The 22621-nt window shown below is 48.4% G+C and overlaps 1 protein-coding gene across 1 annotated transcript in view; it reads right to left on the reverse strand.

Moving 5' to 3' along the window:
- Positions 1 to 22621, reverse strand: part of LOC147663828 (GATOR1 complex protein DEPDC5-like) — a 585638-nt gene that overhangs the window by 421768 nt on the left and 141249 nt on the right. The window contains exons 24-26 of the mRNA XM_086950176.1: positions 22399 to 22511; positions 22238 to 22303; positions 15510 to 15666 (exon numbers count right to left, since the gene is read on the reverse strand). Of these exons, the coding sequence (XP_086806302.1) occupies positions 15510 to 15666; positions 22238 to 22303; positions 22399 to 22511 (336 nt within the window). The remainder of the gene's footprint in view (positions 1 to 15509; positions 15667 to 22237; positions 22304 to 22398; positions 22512 to 22621) is intronic.

The following is a 22621-nucleotide window of genomic DNA, read 5'->3' on the forward strand; positions in this document are numbered from 1 at the left end:
GATGATCCTAAGATGAGGACTTCCGTTTTGTCCGAGTTTAGTTTTAAATGGCTGTTCTTCATCCATTCGGCTACTTCTTTCATTCCTTCGTGTAGATTGGTTTTGGCGGAGTTTGGGTCTTTGGTGAGGGAGAGGATCAGCTGGGTGTCTGCGTAGGAGATGATGTTGAGGTTGTGTTGTCACGCGATGGATGCGAGGGGACTCATGTAAATGTTGAAAAGGGTGGGACTAAGTGATGATCCTTGTGGTACGCCGCAGATGACTTCGATGACCTCTGATTTGAATGGGGGGAGGCGGACTCTCAGGGTTCTTCCGGCGAGGAACGAGATGATCCAGTCCAAAGCTTTTCCTTGTATTCCGACGTTGCTGAAGCGTTGTATGAGGGTGCTATGACAGACTGTGTCGAAGGCGACGGAGAGGTCAAGTAGGATGAGGGCAACTGTTTCTCCGTTGTCCAGTAGCGTTCGGATGTCGTCTGTAGCTGCGATGAGGGCGGTTTCGGTGCTATGTTTGGCTCGGAAGCCGGACTGTGAGGGGTCGAGGGAATTGTTGGATTCAAGGAAGGCGGCGAGCTGACTATTGACGGCTTTCTCAATGACTTTGGCAGGGAATGGGAGGAGCGAGATGGGGCGGTAGTTCTTAAGTTCAGAGGGGTCTGCTGTGGGTTTCTTCAGAAGGGCGCTGAGTTCGGCATGTTTCCAGCTTTCCGGGAAGGTAGCGGAGTTGAAGGAACAGTTGATGACATCGCGGAGATGGGGTGCGATGATGGACTCTGCTTTGTTGAAGATGTGGTTGGGACAGGGGTCGGTTGGCGATCCTGAGTGGATGGAGTTCATCAGACGGATGGTGTCTTCAGTGGTGATTGGGTTCCAGGCGCAAAGGTTGTGAGAGTGCTGTTTTGGTTCGGAGGTGGGTGGAGTGGACTGTTTTTCGGACTGGTTTTCAAAGCTGTTATGTATGTCGGCGATTTTGTTGTGGAAGAAAGAGGATAAAGAGTCGCAGAGGTCTTGGGAGGGAGTGATGTCGTTGGTGCCGGCGGTGGGGTTGGTAAATTCTTTGACGATGTTGAATAGTTCCTTGCTGTTGTGGGAGTTGTTGTCGAGGCGATCCTTGAATGCAGATTTCTTGGTGGATCGGATCAATTGGTGGTGTTTGTGCGTGGCGTCCTTGAAGGTGGTCAGGTTGTCAGTGGTTGGGTTTTTTCTCCAGGTTTTCTCGAGGGTACGACATAACTTCTTGGATTTCTTACGGTCAACGTTGAACCAGGGGGCCTTTTTGCTACCTTGTTTGACCTGGTGGTTTTTCAAGGGTGCTCATTCGTCAGCGCTGTGGGTGATCCATTGTGTGAGTTTGGTGGCAGCTTGGTTTGGGTCCGCTGAATGGCAGGAGGGATTTGGTTAAGCGATGTGAAGAGTTGGTCGGTGGTGATTTTGTTCCAGTTTCTTCGAGGAATAGGTTGTGGGGGGTTGTGGGTCGTGGTCTTTTTGTAGCTGAAGTGAACACAGCTGTGGTCCGTCCAATGGAGAGCTGTGGTGTGATCGAAGGAGATGTGTTTGCTGGAGGTGAAGATAGGGTCGAGCGTGTGTCCGGCGAGGTGGGTGGGGGTGTTAACAAGTTGTTTGAGTCCGAGATTGGCCAGGTTGTCCAGAAGGGTGGTGGTGTTGCTGTCGTTTTTCTTTTCCAGGTGGAAGTTGAGGTCTCCCAGTAGAATGTAGTTTTCGGAGGTGAGGGCATGTGGGCTGATGAAGTCGGTGATGTCTTCATTGAATTGTGTGCGGGTTCCTGGTGGTCTGTAGATGAGGGTGCCTCTAAGTGTGGTCCTGGGGTCGGTGTGGATCTGGAAGTGAAGGTGTTCGGCGGTCGCGAGGTGATCGTCGGAGCTGGTCGTGATTCTGATGGTGTTCTTATGAACGATGGCGATGCCTCCTCTTGTTTGGTTGGTGCGGTCTTTACGGATGATCTTGTAAGCGTCCGGGATGGCTATAGCGATGTTGGGCGTTGATGAAGCGTTCAGCCAGGTTTCTGTAAGGAAGGCGACGTCCGGCGATGCAGTGTCGAGTAGGTCCCAGAGTTCAGTGGCGTGTCTGTGGACCGAGCGGGTGTTCAGCAGGATGCACTTCAGCTGGTTGGAGTTGGAGCTGTGTTTGGAGGTAGTGGATTTGGTGTGGGTCCTGGTGCAGGCGAACTTGATGGAGTGGCAGGCAAATGGACCTGGGGCAGCTTCGCAGCATTGTGGTGTGCGTCCGGGGTTAAGGGCAAAGAGGGTAGCGGCGTCATACGTTATGCGGGTGGAGTGGGTTTTGCGAGGACCAGGGGGTCTGGCACTGGGCGCGGTCCAGGCGCGGACGGGCTTACCTTTGGCGCACCTTCGGCGCGCATAGGGCGCGACCGCTGCGCGTGACGCTGCACACAAAAGCATCTGACATAAGTGGATAGTGGAGGGGGGTGGGGCGTGGGAGGAGCAGCTGGGAGGCGGGAGCAGGGCTGAGAGACGGGCTGTGAGGCAACAACAACAACAAAATGGCTGCAACAAAAAGAAAGCGAAACAGGGCAAGACTGGGGCACAAACTAAGGTGACTGTATGGGCAGATGCACAATCGGGCGAAGATTACTTTAAAATTTAAATTAATGCGAGCAGAGCAATGCGAGCGCTACAGTTACAATGCAGGCAATGGCAAACAATCACACTGAGACAGCGCTACAGGTACAGATAATGGCAGCAGAGCGAGCGGTGGCATAAAATAGCCTGAAAGCGCTACGATACCACAGAGCCTCGGGAGCAGATTGAAGCGCTACGGTCCTCACAGAACGGGGAGGAAGGGCGGGCCGTGAAGGAATATGCTGCTTGAATCGTCTCTACCGGATACACCGTTACCGAAGGTAAATAACTTGTACATCTAATAGAGACTACAAATCGCAGATTCCTTAACATATAATATATTCCCTGGCCTTATCCAAAGGGGAGGAGGGTCTGCGAGAGAAAACTCACCAGCTTGGAAGAACACAGGGCCCCAAAAGGGGAAGTGTCATTGGGACAGGAAGGACAGCCCAGTCCCCATCAAGCAGAAGGAAGCAAGAACAAGGAGAAGTGAAGAACAGGATACCACAAGCCTACCCGAGGGACTAAGGGCATCCGCCAGAAAACCCGGAGGGACAGACGGCACCAAGAGAGTACCAAAGGAAGAAAAGAACCACCCACAAAATCCAAAGAGAAGAGGTGGAAATGGCATCAAAGCCCGCCTCAGGAGAACACACTCAATGAAGCTGAACGGGTAGCAGCCCCTAGGCAGGGGACAAGGCAGAAACTGCCCCAAGGCCGAGAAGCACATACCTGAGAAGGCAGACACCGTTGCGCAAAGCTGCAGCAGAGCATGGAACAGGAGCACACGAGTACACGCTGAGGCCCACGGAGGAGGACCAGAACGACCAGGCGTGCGCAGCAGGCAGCTGGTAAGTACTCCAAAGTAGTGTGCCCAGAACAGCGACCCCCGGGAAGCAAGCACATGTAGTACAGACCTACATCCATCAATCAGAACCCAGGAGAACACCAGAAATGTCCCAGCCCCCCTGGAACACAAGGCAGAGGAACAGGCCGAAATATAGGACAACAGGGTAGAAACACCACAACGCAAAGCCGTAGACTGCATGACAAAAGTTGGTCTGGCGATCCAAAGGCTGAAGAGGTAAGGCAAAACGCACAGAAGCAGATATCCCGCAGGAACAAAGGGCAAAATGTACGACAGGCAAGCCCTGTAGAAGAAGGATAGAAACACCATTGGATACTGAGCAGGATAGAACCTTGAGCAGAACAAGCTGCGCTCAGGCGGGGAAAAAAAGGACCGCACCAAGCGGTACACAGTGACGCCAGGAAACGCGAGTAACCCGAGAAGGTATCCACATCCGCCCAGCTTAGGACAGAGCTATACAACAGCCAACAAGTACCACACCTAGGGTATGACACGCCCCAAAACAAAACAGGGGAGCAACTCTTAGGGGAACCGGCAGCAGAGGTCAAGAACATAAAAGATCTGTGGGTATCACCGCAGGAAGCTTACCAATCAGCCAAAAAATACACAGAAGCTCCAACCTGAGGACCTATACGGTTTCACTAACAGCCACAAAACACACACCACAAAGCTGAAGGGCTGTACCAGCACCCAAAAGTACAGAGGGGCCGACTGAAAGATCCTGAAAGCATTCCAAGCCACACAGAGCACACAGACGGGCGAACCGAAACATGAGGCCCTGAGAGAAAGATGGGATAGACGCCTCCCAGAAGACACCTGAGGACCGACAAGCCGAAGCTTACGGATGGGGAGGAGGACGGAGCCCCTCAAGGAGTCGCTGAATAGCAGAGTACGCTTGGGTGTTAAATACAAGAACTTCATCAAAAGGCAGGTCAACAAGACGCTCCCAAATATTCTCTGGAAATACGCTATCCCGCAACCAAGCATGGCGGCGGAGGGCCACAGAACTCGCCATAGCGCGGGCGAGTAAATCAGAGACATCCAAGGCCGAACGGATAATAAAGACAGCAAACTCCCGACCATCCAGCACATGGTGCTGCAGATCAGCGCGGACACCTTCGTGGGAGATGAGAGACAGAAGGGACTCCGCAGAATCCCAGAGGCCGTAGTTAGCACTGGCCAGTGTGTTGAGCGCCCAGCTTAGGACAGAGCTATACAACAGCCAACAAGTACCACACCTAGGGTATGACACGCCCCAAAACAAAACAGGGGAGCAACTCTTAGGGGAACCGGCAGCAGAGGTCAAGAACATAAAAGATCTGTGGGTATCACCGCAGGAAGCTTACCAATCAGCCAAAAAATACACAGAAGCTCCAACCTGAGGACCTATACGGTTTCACTAACAGCCACAAAACACACACCACAAAGCTGAAGGGCTGTACCAGCACCCAAAAGTACAGAGGGGCCGACTGAAAGATCCTGAAAGCATTCCAAGCCACACAGAGCACACAGACGGGCGAACCGAAACATGAGGCCCTGAGAGAAAGATGGGATAGACGCCTCCCAGAAGACACCTGAGGACCGACAAGCCGAAGCTTACGGATGGGGAGGAGGACGGAGCCCCTCAAGGAGTCGCTGAATAGCAGAGTACGCTTGGGTGTTAAATACAAGAACTTCATCAAAAGGCAGGTCAACAAGACGCTCCCAAATATTCTCTGGAAATACGCTATCCCGCAACCAAGCATGGCGGCGGAGGGCCACAGAACTCGCCATAGCGCGGGCGAGTAAATCAGAGACATCCAAGGCCGAACGGATAATAAAGACAGCAAACTCCCGACCATCCAGCACATGGTGCTGCAGATCAGCGCGGACACCTTCGTGGGAGATGAGAGACAGAAGGGACTCCGCAGAATCCCAGAGGCCGTAGTTAGCACTGGCCAGTGTGTTGAGCGCACGCAGCGCAGCACTAGTGGACGCGAAAATGTTGCGCCCCCAGGAGTCCAACCACGGGCCTCCCGTGATGGAGGGAGGAACACTGAAGGCAGGGAAGGAAAAGCAGTCTGCAGCACAGGGCCCTGTGCACATGGGTGGGAAAAAAGACAGGCTGGATCGTGCGGAGCAGGGCGTTGGCGGTGGAGGAGCGGCTGAGACACCGGATCCCCCATAGCAGGACGCCCCCCCAGAAGAGAGTTGTGGAGCGAAGTTTAAAATGGAAGAAACGGCTCCCCACCACCAGAGCCCTGGTGGAGAATCTCCAACAAGTGGTCCATTGGGATTGGAGCGACCGGGTTGCCCATTTGCAAAATGCTGGTGGCTGTGGAAATGGCAGGGCAAAGGTCACACTCACCTCCGTAGGGCGTCGTGGGGGCGAGAGCAACTCTTCAGTGGGCGAAGGCTGCAAACTAAGCCGCCCATCCCAGTGTCCTGCCGGAGGAAGAAACAGCCAGCCCCTGAAGGATGGAAGACCCACGGACGAGTGAGGGGCCTGAGGGGTCTCCGTAGAAGGCACAGAGGCCTGCAGGGCAACCAACTGCGAGGTGCGGAAGATCGAGCCCGGGGGCTGTGGTCACAGAGACGGAATAGAGGCCACCCTGGAAGCTGCTGGTGAAAAGGCAAAGATGCGGCGTCCAGTCTCTGGTGAAGAGGAGACAAGGAAACCACAATCCTTCGGAGAGGAAGAAACATGAGGAGAAGAGTCGACGATTAGAGGTCGGGACGGTGCCGGGGAGTCTGCCACAGGCGCCGTTGCATCCTCGATCGGCACTGAAGTGTCCACCAGGAGGGCCGAGTCGGCCTCCCCCACCAGGTGCCTCTTAGGAGAAAGAGGCAGGGTCGGCGCCGAAGCGGCCAATGAACGGTGCCGACAAGGCGCCGGCTCAACCTCTGAAGAGGTAGCCGCCTGCGCAGAGGACCGAGAGGGGCCCGGGGAGGCGCACGAGTCCCGAGACCCGGCCTCCACCCAGGGTGCCACCAGAGGAAAGGAAAGAGGAAAGGCGTCGGCGCCGGAAAGGCATCGGCATGGCCTCCGGTAAGATAGCCACCTGCCCAGAGGACCGAGGGGGACTTTAGGATGAACCGTAAGTCCTGGTAACCTACTGCGACACCACAGGGAACCCCGCAGGGTATTGCGGCGAGGCCAAGGTTCCGTGGGTCAAAGAGGGGAACCCCGTAGGGCCACACCTCGACGACACCACCCCTCCAAAACCTGAAGCCAAACTTGTTGGCGTCGGGGGCGAATCAGCCGGCGAGTCCGCGGAAGCGCCCGCGCATGGCGAGGGATCCGTGGACATCTCAGGAAGAGGAGGGGGGCCCGAAGAAGCCTGCAGAGCCACAGCGTAGGCCAACATCTGGGCCCTTGTCACCCCAAGAAAAGGAAACGGCAGGTGGGGGGGGGGGGCAAGGGTGAGGATGCACATCCCGAGAAGAACCCGTGCCCTCTGCAGAATGAGGACAGGGCCTCGGTGACAGGCTGCAGGATTTACCGGCAAAAGAGCTACACCCGTGGAGTGAAGGACGATGTCGCAGTCGGAATCTGCGACTCCGGGGACGGACGCTGTGACGAGACCGGTAAAGACAAACAGCCCGAAAGCAATTTCATCTGGCGCTCCCGCCAGGACTTCGGCTTGAGATGATGACAAGCGTGGCAGTCCCTAGAATCATGGTGCTCGCCCAGACACCACATACAAATAGGGTGGGGGTCCGTCGCCAACATCTAACGTGTACAAGTACACTCGTTGAAACCTGAAGGCATTGCACACTGTTACAGCGGTAAAAGAGGCCTGAAAACAGGTCAAGGGAAGACAATCCGGATCCGCGTCGCACGCGGAAAAATAGGAAACTGACGTCAGCGCGCCGGGGTGGGATTTATGTGACCTCGCTGACGTCACGTCCGCGGACGAGGTCAGGGCAGAGTCACGTGCTACCACCAGCAGAGATGAAGTGGCAAAAAAATTCCAGATCCAGTCTCATGCCTGGGGATAATTCTACGTTAAGGAATCTGCGGCTAGTAGTCTCTATCAGATAAGTACCATATTTACAAAGATCCAGGTTTGACACCTCTTCTGTAGTCTGCAACACAACAGACTGCAGATAGCCACTTTGTTCTAATTTATATTAGTACACATTAGGAATCACCACAATCCTCTGATGAGTGGCAGGTCTGTAAAGTTTGTAAGATGGCTCCATGTCTTCTGCAACATTGTGTTACGGTACTGGGTTTTTATTTAATAATCAACAATATTCTTGGAGGTAGTTGTCCTGTTTCTCAAAGGATGAATGAATTACACCAACGTTTTCTATTTCAGTGATGTGCATAAGGAAACAATGAATTGGAATATGGAGTCCCTGATTACATGTAGTAATCTGGCAATCGTACGTGTTTGGAGAGTTGTATGAAGGTAACATAGCTCTGAGCACACTGTAAAGTATTTTCACTTGTGGTTCATACATTTCAATTTTCCAGGACTGCTACAAGTTACATGTGATTGAAATGTGTTAACAAAGATGTTAGTAAAATAAAATGTTTATTGTCTCATTACCAGAGCTTGATGATTGAACTGAACTGTATTAAGGTTTTATTATATTAGGATAAGAATAACCTATCCAAGGAATTAATCAAGAGCAGTTTCCTAACTTATTGAGTTCACTGAAGAAAATAAAGGCTTTTATTCTGTATTTGAATTCATATCCCTAGGTTGTTCCTCAACACCATGATCAGTATGTTAATGCATACGGTGAAAGGCAGAAGAGGACTTCAAAAGAACCTGCATGGTATAATACTGCCCCACTTTTTCAATTGTTTAGAAACCCTATGTGAAATAGGCTAGGTGATTGCAGGGTGGGGAAAAATTTGATACATCAGCTGTAAGTGTCTCTAGGAGTCCAGAATAAAGCTGTGTGCTTGATTAGCAGAGAATCTACTTATTTCAACATTTTAATGCACAATGTGCAATCCAAGGTACAATGGTTTGTGCTCAAGAAGGTAAGAGAATATGCTTAATATTTTTTAGACATCTAAAGCCAGGACTACGAAAAGCAAAGAAATGCCACAGGTTAACTTATCAAAATACAGAAACATCAGCATACGCTCATAGACAAAAAATTTAAATAACATGAGACAGAACTGACGTTCAGAAGCCATTCCTAATAAGAGTGTGTTAAAATCAAAGCCTCCAATGTTTGCTATGTGAGTATACTGCTGTAGTAGCTTACGAACAAGTTACTTACCTTCGGTAATGCTTTTTCTGGTGGATACAGTATCTGCCTGTGGATTCCTCACCTTGTGAATATCCCCTTGCGTCAGCAACATTCGGAAATTCTTTTTGTAGCTTCGCGCCGACGTGGACGACGTCACAGAAGCACGGCATCGTGCGCGGCTCCACTGACGTCACCGACTCCATAATAGGCCCACGTTGGTGTGATGACATCAGTTCCGCCCTTTTTTCCGTGCATTCGAGGCCCACGGACGAACCGATAACAGTCGATATATACACAGTATACACAGTACACAATAGTCAAGATAACACACACAGTGTGAAGACAATGTAGCAAATCAAGAAGAATGACACACTTCTTTTGAAAGTAACACATAAGCATTAAAACATTGCCATTAACATAGGTATAGAAGAGTAGACAACGGGGAGGCGGGTGGGTCAGTGAGGAATCCACAGGCAGATACTGTATCCACCAGAAAAAGCGTTACCGAAGGTAAGTAACTTGTTCTTCTGATGAATAAATCTGCCAGTGGATTCCTCACCTTGTGAATAGAGTCCCACAGCAGTCCCTTCTCCCGGAGGAGGGTGTCCACTCTCCTATACCAGAAAATCCTGGAGGACAGAACGCGCAAAGTGGCCGTCCCTCCTCACTTCGGAATCCAAGCAGTAATGCTTCGCGAAAGTGTGGAGGGAGGCCCAAGTTGCCGCTCTACAAATGTCCTCTACAGGCACACCCCTAGACAAAGCAGATGTAGCAGACCTTGCTCTAGTAGAATGAGCTCTTAAACCTTCAGGAGGTTCCTTACCCGCCAGAGAGTAGCAGAGTTTGATGCACAAGACAATCCATCTTGACAACATGCACTTGTGCACCGCCTTGCCTCTTCTGGCTCCAACAAAACCAACAAAGAGCTGGTCATCCACTCTGAACTCTCTGGCTCTGTCCAGGTAGAAGCTCACCGCCCTCTTAGGGTCCAAGCGGTGAAGTCTCTCCTCCTCCTTGGAAGGGTGAGGGGGAGGATAGAAGGTAGGAAGGGTAATAGACTGTCCTAGATGGAAGGGAGTCACCACCTTAGGCAGAAAAGCAGCCCTGATCCTGAGTACCATTCGTTCAGCATGAATGGTCAAGAATGGGGGCCTAGAACTAAGAGCTTGAATCTCACTTACCCTCCTTGCTGAGGTAATTGCAATCAGGAAGACCGTTTTAAAAGACAACAATCTCAAGGGACACTTGTGCAAAGGTTCAAACGGTGAACCCATCAAGAAAGTAAGAACAAGGCTCAAGTCCCATTGAGGCACAATAAAGGGAGTAGGAGGAAATTTATTTGTAAGACCCTTTAAAAATCTTAAAACAACAGGAGATTTAAATAATGACGGCTGATCCGGAAAACAGAGAAATGCCGAAAGATAACCTTTCACAGTAGCTACCGCAAACCCTTGCTGAGCCAAAGAAAGCGCAAACTGAAGTATGTCCGATAAACGAGCCCTCAAAGGATCGATGGACTTCTCTCCACACCAAGAAACAAATTTAGACCACCTATAAGAGTAGATAGACTTGGTGGAGTCACGCCTAGCCGATAAAATGACATCCACCACATCATGTGGGAGAGGAAAGGAATTCAGATTGCCCTGTTCAATCTCCAGGCATGAAGGTGTAAGGTCTGGAGGTGGGGGTGTAGAACCTGCCGCTCCATCTGAGAGAGGAGATCTGCCCTGCGAGGGAGATGGGGCGGAGGGCACGAGGAGAGGTGGAGAAGATCTGTATATCACACACTTCTTGGCCAATCCGGGGCGATCAATATGACTTGGGCCTGGTCTTGGCGTATCTCCCTCAGAACCCGCGGAATCATGGGTATGGGAGGAAAAGCGTAAAGGAGTCGTGAGTCCCAACTCAACTGAAACGCATCCCCCAACGCTTCCTGCATCGGATACTGGAGGCTGCAGATAACGGGCAGTGAGCGTTCTCGTGAGTGGCAAACAGGTCCACCTGAGGAGTCCCCCACTTCTGAAAGACGTGACGAACTACCTCTGGATGAAGCCTCCACTCGTGGTCGGCTGAGAACTGCCGACTGAGACTGTCTGCACGTACGTTCAGAACTCCGGCCAGATGATTTGCCATCAGACAAATCTGATGGTCCTGAACCCAGGACCAGAGACGCAGAGACACTGCGATCCCACTCCTCCCTGCTTGTTGACATACCACATCGCGGTAGTGTTGTCCGTTAGGACTTGAACCGACTGACCGCGAAGCGAAGGGAGGAAGGCCTTGAGCGCCAAACAAATCACCCGCAACTCTAGAAGGTTGATGTGAAGCAACCTTTCCTCTGGAGACCAAAGACCCTTGATCTCCAGATCCCCCAGAGGAGCACCCCACCCTAGAGTGGATGCATTCGTTATCACTGTGGCCACCGATGGAGGCAGATGAAAAGGCTTTCCTTGAGACAGATTGCCTTCCACGCCCCACCAAGTCAGATCCGACCCAGCTTCTCTGGAGATCCTCACAGACTCCCTGAGATCCCTGTTGTGTTGATACCACTGCCTGCAGAGGCACCACTGGAGTGCCCTCATGTGCCAGCATGCATGGTTGACCAACAGAATGCAGGAAGCCATCAGACCGAGCAGACATAGGACCTTCAGGACTGGAACGACCGCTCCATTGTAAAATAAAGGAATCATTTCTTGTATGTCGCTAATCCTTTGAGGAGGTGGGAATGCCCGGCACACACTTGTATCCAGTACAGCACCTATGAACAGGTTGCGCTGGGAGGGCTCCAGGTGAGATTTGGGCACATTTATCGAAAAGCACAACCTGTACAACAATTGAGTTGTGCATTGCAGATGATGGAGCACTTTCTCTGGAGATTCCACTTTGATCAGCCAATCGTCCAGATAAGGGAATACTGGAATCCCTGACCTTCTGAGATGTGCAGCCACCACAGCCATCACCTTGGTGAAGACTCAAGGTGCAGTAGTAAGACCAAACAGAAGGAGCGCAAACTGGTAGTGTTGCGAACCCACCATGAAACGGAGATACATCTTGTGCGACTTCAGGATGGGAATGTGGAAATAAGTATCCTGCAAGTCGATCGACACCATCCAGTCTTCTTCCAGCAGCACTTGAAGAACCTGCGCAAGGGTGAGCATCTTGAACTTCTCCTGCTTTAGAAAAAGGTTCAAGATCCTGAGATCCAGGATTGGACGAAGTCTGCCATCCTTCTTGGGAATCAGGAAACACCGGGTATAGCATCCCTGACCACTTTTCTGCCCCGGAACCACCTCTATCGCACCTTTTCTTAATAACGCCAGGACTTCCTTGTGCAGAAGTAGCAGGTGGTCCTTTCGGAGGGAATTCCCGAAAGGGAAGCGCATACCCATTCTCCACGAGATTGAGAACCCAAAGGTCCGAAGTGACTGATTCCCAATCCCGTAGAAAATTGGTAAGCCGACCCCCTACAGGACCCACATGATCCGGAATGGCGGATCTAGGGCTGCTTTGCTGAGGTTGGAGGGGGTTGGTTTCAGGAAGAGGAAGAGGAGGAGGAGACTTGTCGTCCTCGAGGACGAGCTCTTTGCCTACCCCTGTATGACTTTTACAGTGGATTTTGTTGTTGTTGTTGTTGCTGCTGCTGTTGAGACTGTTTATAGGGACGAAAGGAGGACCTTCCAAGGCCCCTATATCTTTTGTTTACAGTTCCTCTGGACTGTAGTCTCAAAGATCTGACTGTAGCCCTGCTGTCTTTAAACCTCTCCAAAGCTGCATCAGCCTTTTTCCCAAAAAGACCTGAGCCATCAAAGGGCAGATCTAATAAAGCAGCTTGGCCGTCCGCAGAGAACTCAGAAGACTTCAACCAGGCTGCTCTTCTTGTAGCAATTGAAGTCCCCATACCTCTCGCCACCAAGTCAGCAGTGTCTAGTCCACTTTGTATGACTTGCCGTGCAGCAGTCTGAGTGTCAGCCAACACTTCTTTAAAATTTTTCCTGTCCTCTTCTGGAATCTTAGAGGCCAATTGACTTACAGAGTCCATCAAGGCATGTATATACCTCCCCAAGAAACACGTGGCATTTGTTGACTTAAGAGCCATACTCGCCGATGAAAACACTTTCTTAGCAGTTTGGTCCTGCTTTTTTGACTCTTTGTCCCCAGGCACCTGAGGGAAAGCTCCCACAGATTTCTTTGAACAGGCTGCCTGTATTACCAACCGGTAAAGGGTGCGATGATAAAAAGTCTGGGTCACCAGGCGCCACCCTGTATCTCCTTGCAACACTTTTAGCAACAGCTGGAGCCGTGAGAGGTCTATTCCATACTTCCAAAATAGGTTCCGTCAAAGCTTCATTGAAAGGAAGTAAAGGTTCCACAACAGAAGACGGGGAATGAAGGACTTCTGTTAATAAATTAGACTTGAACTCAGCAGTAGGCAGACTTAAATTCAAAAGCTCTGCTGCCTTTTTGATGACCACATGGTATGGTGCAACGTCCTTTGAGGGGCATCCGAGACAAAGGATAGCTCCCAGTCTGGAGAAAGTTCCAATCCGCTAGCCTCCCTCAGGTTCATCAAAGTAATCATCCTGCAGCTCACCTTCTTCAACCTCAGCCTCGCTGTACCTCTGTTCTCCCAGAAGACGCTGAGCATCACGCCTCGACCTCTCCTTCAAGAGCGGCGTCGGCGGATTCGCGATCGACTCCGATGGAACCGGAGCCGGCGTCGAGATCGGATCCGGAAGCACAGGACGATGCTCTTGAGGTCGGCCCGGCGCCGGTGACGAAGGTATCGGCGTCAAAGACCTCGGCGGCACCGAGAAATGCCAAGGCGGAGTCGGCTACGGCATAAATGGAGCTGGAGCATAAGACTCGGGAACTCCCAGGTTGTATGCCAAATGACTCATGGGACCTGCCAGTGCTCCAGAGGTCTCTAATAGACACCATAAATCGCGTTTAAATACTGTGTAGGGTCTTCACCTGGGCCTGGAAAAGGTGGGTATGGACCCACAGGTCGACCTCGAGGAGGCACCGGATTAATCTCCTCTTCTTCGGGTCGGTGGGCAGTAGTTGCCGAACCCTCAGGCAAGGGAGCCTCTTCTTCCTCTCGAACTGGAGATCGAGACGGCGCCGGAGAGGAATTCGACACCGGAGCCGGTGAATGCTCCGGCGACTCCACAGGCGAAACCTCACCTACCGGATCCACAACTGGAGTAGGGGATAACTCTTTATGATGTCTCCTACTTGGCGACTTCGATTTCGAATCCGAATTCTTCCCTGAGTGATGTCGAGATGCATACCTTCTCTTCCTGTGCTTCTTTTTTGTTGATCTAGAAGCATGCCCCGGCGATGACTTCGAAGGCGACGCCGTGCGAGACTTCGACCTTGACCTCGAACGCCTCGAAAGCGACCTCGAAGACTTCTTCTCCTTTTTACCTTTTAACTTGGCAACCAGAAGCTTTGCCTCTCTTTCACGAAGAGCCTTCGGGTTCATCTTCTTACATGAAGAGCATCGTTGAACATCGTGGTCCGAACTCAGGCACCAAATGCAATCCTCATGCGGGTCCGTGATCGACATCATCTTCCTGCATTCTCTGCATTGCTTGAACCCGGTCTTCTTCGAGGACATCTCGACAGGAGACAAAGAAGCAAGAAGACACCAGTAGAAACAAACAGTAACAGAGTTACTAAACAGCTACAGAGGATCCCTCGAAAACCATTAGCGTCGACGACGTGGAAAAAAGGGAACTGATGTCATCACGCCGACGTGGGCCTATTATGGAGTTGGTAATGTCAGTGGAGCCGCACGCGATGCCGTGCTTCTGTGACGTCGTCCATGTCGGCGCGAAGCTACGAAAATAATTTCTGAATGTTGCTGACGCAAGGGGATATTCACAAGTTGAGGAATCCACTGGCAGATGTATCCATTAGAAAGTACTGCATTATGGTCCATATGCTTGACCTGTGGGACACAAGGACCTCCTTGCTTGGAATTTAAATACGAGTGACATATCTATGAGGGACAATAAAAGTCTTAAAATTCTGTCAATCACTCAGTGCCATTTTTGTATAAATGAAACAGCAAAATGGAAACCGCAGCATAAATTACTGGTGCAAATAGTTATTGGAGCCACCAACAAACACTTATTTAATACATAGAACATTGGTCATGATCCTACAGCTGAAAACAATTAGGTACCTGTTAGAGTTTTGTATTTGCAAGGGAATGAGCTGTTACCTGACGAGGGCATATCTGACAACATATAGAGAATTTCTAACTACTGAAAGTTTCAAATCCTGACAAGGAAAAAAACTGAAAATATGTTCACTATATGTGAAGAAGAGTGTAATAACTTTCAAGGTACTTGGCATAAGAAGCCCCTGTCTACATAGCAAATAGCAATTCTGAAAGAAGACCTAGTGCATACATGCCCACATCGTTTAAAAGGGTCTAATCTCACTGGAGATAGCAGATGAAGAAGAGTGATCAAAGTTCATAAACCACACTGGATCTGGAGACTGTGGAAATGAAGGTGTTAAAGTATGCCGGGCTGCTGGCATGAACAGATGGACCAATGAATCCTAACTGCCTGTCATGGTCCATATGTTCAAAAATAGTGCAACAGGGCCTGAGTAAGTGGCTTTCCATTGTTGTAAGGTAACTTTCATCACTTCAATTATTGCTGTTATCCACCATAAACAAAGACCATGGGGGTATTGATTGGTAGAGTGCAGAGGAGAGATGCTCACCTTCTTCTACATAACACCAACTACAAGTTGTTTATCAAATTGGAGAGACAGTGCCAACCCTCAGAACAACACTGCTTTCACCCAGTATTCTTTAGCCAAGCTTACCTGTCCATGTCAGCCTCTGGGACAAGATCGTAGCATCCCTCGGTGTAATCGTTCTGCAAGCTCTGCCGGTCTGGGAAGTAATCCGTTGTGAGAGGAAGGCAAGCCGGGGTGGTGAGAGACTTCCAGTCCACCCCAACTGTACAACAGAAGCCTGGCACTACAGGGGGAGCAGACAGTATCAGAACTGCCGCATAGTATAAAGGGATGAGGCAGCAGTGGTGTTGGTGGGTGAGAGGTTCAGTTACCCAGGAGATATTGCAAATTTTTCGTCGGGTTGGAGAGTAGGGCAATATATATACAAATATATGCGCATGTGTGGAACAGGGGTATAAAGCAAAACAGAATGAAGAAAGAAGAGAAAGAAGGAAAGAGAGAGAAAAGAGATAGAGGTTGTTAACAATTGCGGTGCTGGCCAGCTCTAATATTACCATGCAGGTGGGGTTTCATATTTACACTTTGCATTGCATTTGATTTGAAATAGTAAGGGTCCACATGCTGGGACGTTTACATAAGATCATGTAAAATTAAACATCATTCAAAGCTTAATTAAAAGAGTAGCTAGGAATTAACATCAAAGTGCCAATTCAAGTCACAAACACCCTCCCTGATCCCCCTCAGACGTAAAGAGCCAGGGGGGCTAAGCGAGAGCAAGGCATAGAACGTAAAGTACATTGCAGTTCAAGACAACATTAGGGCGTGTAAGTTAGCCAAAGACAGTACAAGGTACAAACTGCCAGGAATGTGCAACAAGCAGAGCTGGAGAACACAGAAAAGACAGGATTAAGAAAAAGGGGTATTGATAACAGGAGTCATCTTATCAGAATTCTGCGACAAAGTAAGTCTTCAAAACCTCTAGATTAAGACGACAAGGCAAGATATTAAAAAAACATGTCTTGTAAAATATAAAATCATGTACCATCTAAGGAAACAAATTCAAATGAAACTGCCAGGCACCATACAGGTAACACAAAAAGTAGCACTTTTTAACAATCTCAGTATCTGACATTGTAGAGAACAGCACGTTATAGAATTTGATGTAGCTTCTGACACATAATAGACATTGTTGTTTACAGCACAGGTATCAGTACTGTCTCTAATAGGAATTACCCTTCACTTGAGAGGCACAAAGATATCACTAGATTCAGCCTGGTACCTCTTAAATCCTCTATGTATTGCACTGTCCTCAAAATAATTCACTTCAAGTTCTGTCATGCAAAATGGCCTACGGAAAGTTACTATTCCATGCCCAGCATCAGACCCACTTTTATCCACCAAGCTATACCATGGCCAGAGTTATATGCAGTGTTATGGCACTGGAATTTTCTACGTAGGCATTACATGCTGCACTGTGTGAATGGCATATGGTATGCCCTGAAAGGGACACAGCTTTGCTGCACTGTAAAGTTGCCCTCAGCCTATATTAAGCATGGCATTGTGGCACTGTGTTCATCAATGTTGATATTATATGGCCACATCCTGTGCTAGGCATAACTTGTACCAAGCTGTCATGACATTCTGTATATGATACGGTACTACACATCCCAGACGACCCATAGTGTACGGTATGCACACCAAGCTACAGCGGTACAATAATTCACAGGGTCCCATGTGCCTTTGTGCAACAGTGTTATTGAATAAATCATGTTATTTACAAACTTGTACAATAGTACCATCACAGTCTGCACTTTTACAGGTCTCTAACTGCAGAGATAACCTACAGATTAGTTTAAGTCTGTCACTATGCCATGGTACTAGTTTCTCTCTGATACTCTTCGATATATTAGAGATACCCAATGCCATATGCTATATGTACAGCAAAGCGCTATCAGCTTTGTCTGCTGTGGAGAAGTGTGGCTCACTGGTTAGAGCAGGCAGACCCTGAAGCAGAGGTCAGACCCGGGACCAGGGTTCAATTCCCGACGCGGCAGGGTCTTGAGCTCAAATGTCCATGGACTCGATAATTCTCGCTTCGGTGCCTGACCTAATCATGGGTTCATACTCTGCAACTCTGGGCATTAAGCTTGATTAATCTCCATAACGCCCCCCCGCGGCGGGATGCCTGGCTTTCACCTTGGGGATGCCCTGTAGGGGCTATCTCACAGGGAAAAGCCAGGACGGGTTCCCAAGGCAAGCGCGGAGATACCCCTTCGGGGGTCGATTCAGGCGCTATATAAGAAACATAATAATAATAATAATTCAATATGATCTTGTATGGAACCGATAACCCATTACCTTGACCTTCAATAAGGAAAGCCTTCTGTATTTGAACCAGTATAGCATAGGAGATAACCCATGGCTTACATATTCCCTTCAATGTGATGGCGGTACGCTAAGTTCTTGTTCTCCCTCCGTCCCAAACTGGTGTGGAACACCTGTACTGCAGGCGTAAAATTCTCCAAAGGATGCGGTTTCCTAAAAAGTTTTCTGAAGGGACGCATCGCAAATGTCCTCTGATAACATAGCAGCCAACTCCCTATCTAAGTCTTCGGCTTGGCAAATGTTTAACAAAGGCATCACTGGGAGGCTGCTGTGAAGTATGGAAGCACATCATCAACCATTTTTGCAAGCGCAAAGGGTGTGATCCGCAAACATCAACGTTTTCGCCCACAAAAAGGGCTTCTGCAATGCGTCAACATGTCAGCCTCTCGCAATTTAAGAAATCGCAAATTATTGAGATTTCTTAAATTGCAGTTGCATTTAAGGAATTGCAAAATGCAATTCCTTAAATGCAATGCATGATGGAATCGCAAATTGCGATTTTACTAATAGGGGGCGCAAATTACCATCAATTTGTACTTGATGGTAATTTGCAAAAACTTAAAAAAATGCACTAAAGTGCATTTTTCAAAGTTGTAGGTTACACACACACATGCCCTGCACAGATCAATTTCAGGGGTGCAACAGGGTGTCCTTTTGACACCCTTGAAATTGCATGCGCAATGTGCGAGTACCTATTAGTACTTGCAAATTGCGCATGTAATCTTCCATTCATTCTTATGGGCCTGAGGCCTGGCCCATCTGACCTGTAAACAATATGACGGCTAGAAGTAGACACCTCTGAATCTCATGTAGAATTTCTATTGATGATTTCTGCATTTTGGAAAGAGGAAGAAGTTTACTTCTCCTAAGAAGGCTGTCTGTACTCGCAGGTTTTCGAAGTCTGATCAACATACTGTCCTTACACTGCAGTAATGGAGTCCAGGGACTTAGCCGTCACCACTCCTGGCTTGTATTTATCAAGGTCCTCTTCAGTGTCAACACTGCTTTACTTTGAAAATGTGAATCCATGATTTTACCCTGAATGCCTCTTTGAAAGTGAAATGTCCTGAACCCATGTTAGCCTGCGATCATAGATTGATGCGTTCATAGTCCTGGCAATAGTGTCTTACTGCTCACTATGCCTGATGATTTGGAGATGCTGTAATGAAGGGTGTCTGTAATTCAAAAGGAATTTCGCAGCAGCCTCAGGTGGGAGGAACTTTACAAACAGTTCAGTTCAGTGCTAGCCCATGTTTTATGGTTGCAACAGAACATCGGAAACGGCTGTTTCCAAGCATGCCGTTGCAACGCACGCTCCACTACAACGCGTAGCCTTTACTATGCATTTTTTTCACTGCGCATATACTTTTATCATGCATGCCTTTACAACAAATGTTATTGTAAAGGTATGTATGGTAAAGGCATATGTGTAGTAGTAAAGGCATATGCGTGGAAACAGCTGTGTTACTAGGCAATCCATGTCATTAGAGGAAACCGAGTCTTCTGCTTCCTCACAAGGACGTACACTGCCCCTCGTGTGAGCTGCCTGCACAAGGAGAAAGGTAAGTGGGCTTGAGCAGGGGGCTACTATTTCAGGGGTTTGGTTAAAGAAGGGCTGGAGAAAGGGGGGAGTGTAGGGGTAGTATTTTAGGGTAGGGGAAACACTCCCCTACCCTACTGAGGGGGGGGGGGGGGAGCGCATTGCTAGTGGTTTAAGGAATGGGAAGGGTTGGTGGCCTGGGGAGGGGGGGATTAGTGCAGGTGTAGGTTTTTAGGGCAAGGGAAGGGTATATTATTTTCTTTTTGGAGGGTTGGGGGCCAGTGATGGGGTTGAGTGTAGGGGTCAGGGAAACCTTTGCCACACATATGCCTTTAACATACATTCTTTTACAACGACATTCGTTGTAAAGGCATGTGCGGTAAAGGCATATTCGTTCAAATAACATGTGTGGTAAAGGTTTGTGTTGTAATGGCATTGGTGTTGTAACGAATGCGTGGTAAAGGCACGCATTCCAACGGAGTGCTATTTATCGTCATACATCCCAGAATATCACCACATCAGACTTTGTCTGTCAGGAAAAATGTCAAAAGTACATGTAAATCTGTATTTGTAAAGCGCAAACTACTCCCCCTTATGGGTCTCAAGGCACTGGGGACCGTCGTTGAAATTAAGGAGCTATTTCCCAGAGTCACATGGTGCTGAGCTGAGCTGCCGCCAGAGCCGGGGATCGAACCGTGAACCCTGTGCTACGAAGTCAGCTGCCCTGGCCGCTTCACAACACCTCGTGAAAGAGACGTAGTCTACTAACCTTTCTTCCCTGAGCTCAATTGTGCTTCCGATACTTGTCTAACACTGAGGAAGGAGATGGATTTTGTCCTTTGCCTAATGTTGTTGTGACTGACCCAGAATGCTTGTCATCAGTAGCCATCATTTTATGTATTACTTTTGAAAAAAGCTGCATTGCATGTTGTTGGTTCTGAACATGCCGAGCATCACATCATTTACCAGATCCTTGGGCCTCTTAGATGGAGTCTCCCCTGATGCAGAAGGCTACTCAAAAAGTTGAGAAACGTGGTTTGGAAAGTTAGTTGCTTCAAGAAGTATTATACGCAACCATTATCAAAGTCTCTGTTTCTTCTTGTGCCACATTAGATACAGAAGCAACAGATAAGCCTGGCTTCTCTTTAGCAGCAGCTGTTCAAGTTATGTAATCTCTTTTCGATATCCTTGGTATAAAGAGGGACCACCGTGCTAAGTGTTGTTTGACAGACTAAGCACAATGGACATTTGTCGAGAATATAAAATGGGAGAGGAGTAGGAGGCAACTTAGGAGGAGTAAAAGAAGGCCAAGAGGAGCACAGATGATCTGATGAAAAGGTAGGTGATTGAGTATTAGAATACTCATAACAAGCAGAATAATATTCCTCATGCAACACTAAAAACTACTGTAAAGATATGAACTGTAGCCTTGAGCCAGAATCACCCAAAGGTGTTTTAAAAGGCGAATCATTGCATCCTGTTGTATGAGGTAAAAATTCAACCACCAGAACTGAGTGGAGAGAAAACTCAGAGATCTAGGAATCAAAGGCAGCGCCAAATTGATATTTTATTCTTCACTCTCTATTGTCCTTGTCCTTTTATTGTGGAGCATTCAATGAGCATCCAAAGAATGGCAAGGCACAGAAACACATACCACTGGTTTTAACATTAATTTTCCTCTTACTTTTTGATTCTATATTTTTGTTGAACAAAGAGGTTTATTATATTTTAAAGTCCCTCAGCACCATATCCAGATAACATATAAAGAAGTGGAAATTCCACAGAGGGCAGCAAAACTCAGCCTTCCATGGATGAGAGTGGAATGCAGTCATGGTGCTTCAATCCGGCTCCCAATCATGATGAACCCTAGGGTGTTCTGAGTATGTTTGCTGGTGTTCCGAGGCAGAAGCAGGTATGAATGGTGCCATTTTAGCACCTTGTAAGGTATGAATAGGTTGTTTAGCAGCACTCAATGTTTTTCAGCTGGGCGCTCTCCCAACAAGAGATATCCACTGGTGCATGTGCCCTGGAGAGGGGGTTTACCTCATGCCCTGGGACAGGAAGACACCCCTGATGGGTAAAAAATGTCTGGTTTCAACTTCCTTTTATCTAGGTGCAATCCGTCATGCCTTATCCCAAGGTTAGTTTTGTTTAGTACAGGAACCATCTTTGAACATCAGACGTCTTAAAATAGGTTTCCCACACAAAGGAAAGAAAATTGCACTCTTGTTCCAAACAAGATACATAAGGCTTGGTTAGGATTTTTCACCAAGAACAAACTGCTACACTATATGCCTTGCTTGAAGCCAGTCAGCCATCAATGGTGTAAGAGGAAGAGAAAGGATTTTTTTATATAAACCACCATAATTGTGAAAGACGAACTAAAAAAACACAGCTTTAAGATCAGTCAAAATTAAAATCAGTCAAAAAAGGAAGAGCATCAGGAGAAGACTTTTTGACGTCCTGCCAGCTGATAGGAATACCAGAACAGAGATGGAATATGAAGTTCATTTGGGGGCAGGTCGAGAGAGAATGTGAGGACTGGGCCTGTTTTCAAACGTTTTAGAGAGACAGCATCCTTTAGAGAAGATTATTTTTACCGCATTTACTACTATTTGGAAAGGAAGGAAAGACCAGACTGAAACACTACGTGGTCTCACAGTGACGCATTCTTTCACTGCTGTTTCATCACAATATTTACATACTTTGTATCCCACCAATATTATATATTATTATTCAAACTTCCACTCATGCCCCGATCACCCTGTCCTCTCTTCTTTCCATACATATTTCCTACCTAAACTCGTGACTGTCTTCTGGACTAACTCTCTCTGTAGTCTTGTTAAATCTTCTCCTTAACTCTTCTTCTACTCTCCTTGAGCCTCACCCCATACTCAGTCTCACCACACCCACCTTCTTCCATACTTACTAGGTTCTGGAGAGCTAGACTGTGAGTTTGCATCTGTGTCCTTGTTCTGAGGTCCTTGGCTTATAGCTACGGAAACAAAATAAAAAATCTCACAGCTGCGTACACACAGCAGAAACAAGAATTTGTTTTACACTATTTCACCTGTGCTCATAATTTTATACCTGCATTACGGCTTCGACCTCCATTGCTTGCCAAACTGCTGGAATATTCCTCCATCCCACCAAGGCCTCCAAGGAAAGATATGTTGTCCCCTGGCTGCCGAGAAGCCACATGCCTGAGGAAAAGGTGCACCATCAATTACATCTAAGCAATGTCACCAGGACATAGAATCACATGTTACCCTAGTAAACGGCAAGGTATACTCCGGGCCACCTCTTCTTCCCA

This window comes from Lissotriton vulgaris, unplaced genomic scaffold, assembly GCF_964263255.1.
Source record: "Lissotriton vulgaris unplaced genomic scaffold, aLisVul1.2 SCAFFOLD_474, whole genome shotgun sequence".
Taxonomy (NCBI): domain Eukaryota; kingdom Metazoa; phylum Chordata; class Amphibia; order Caudata; family Salamandridae; genus Lissotriton; species Lissotriton vulgaris.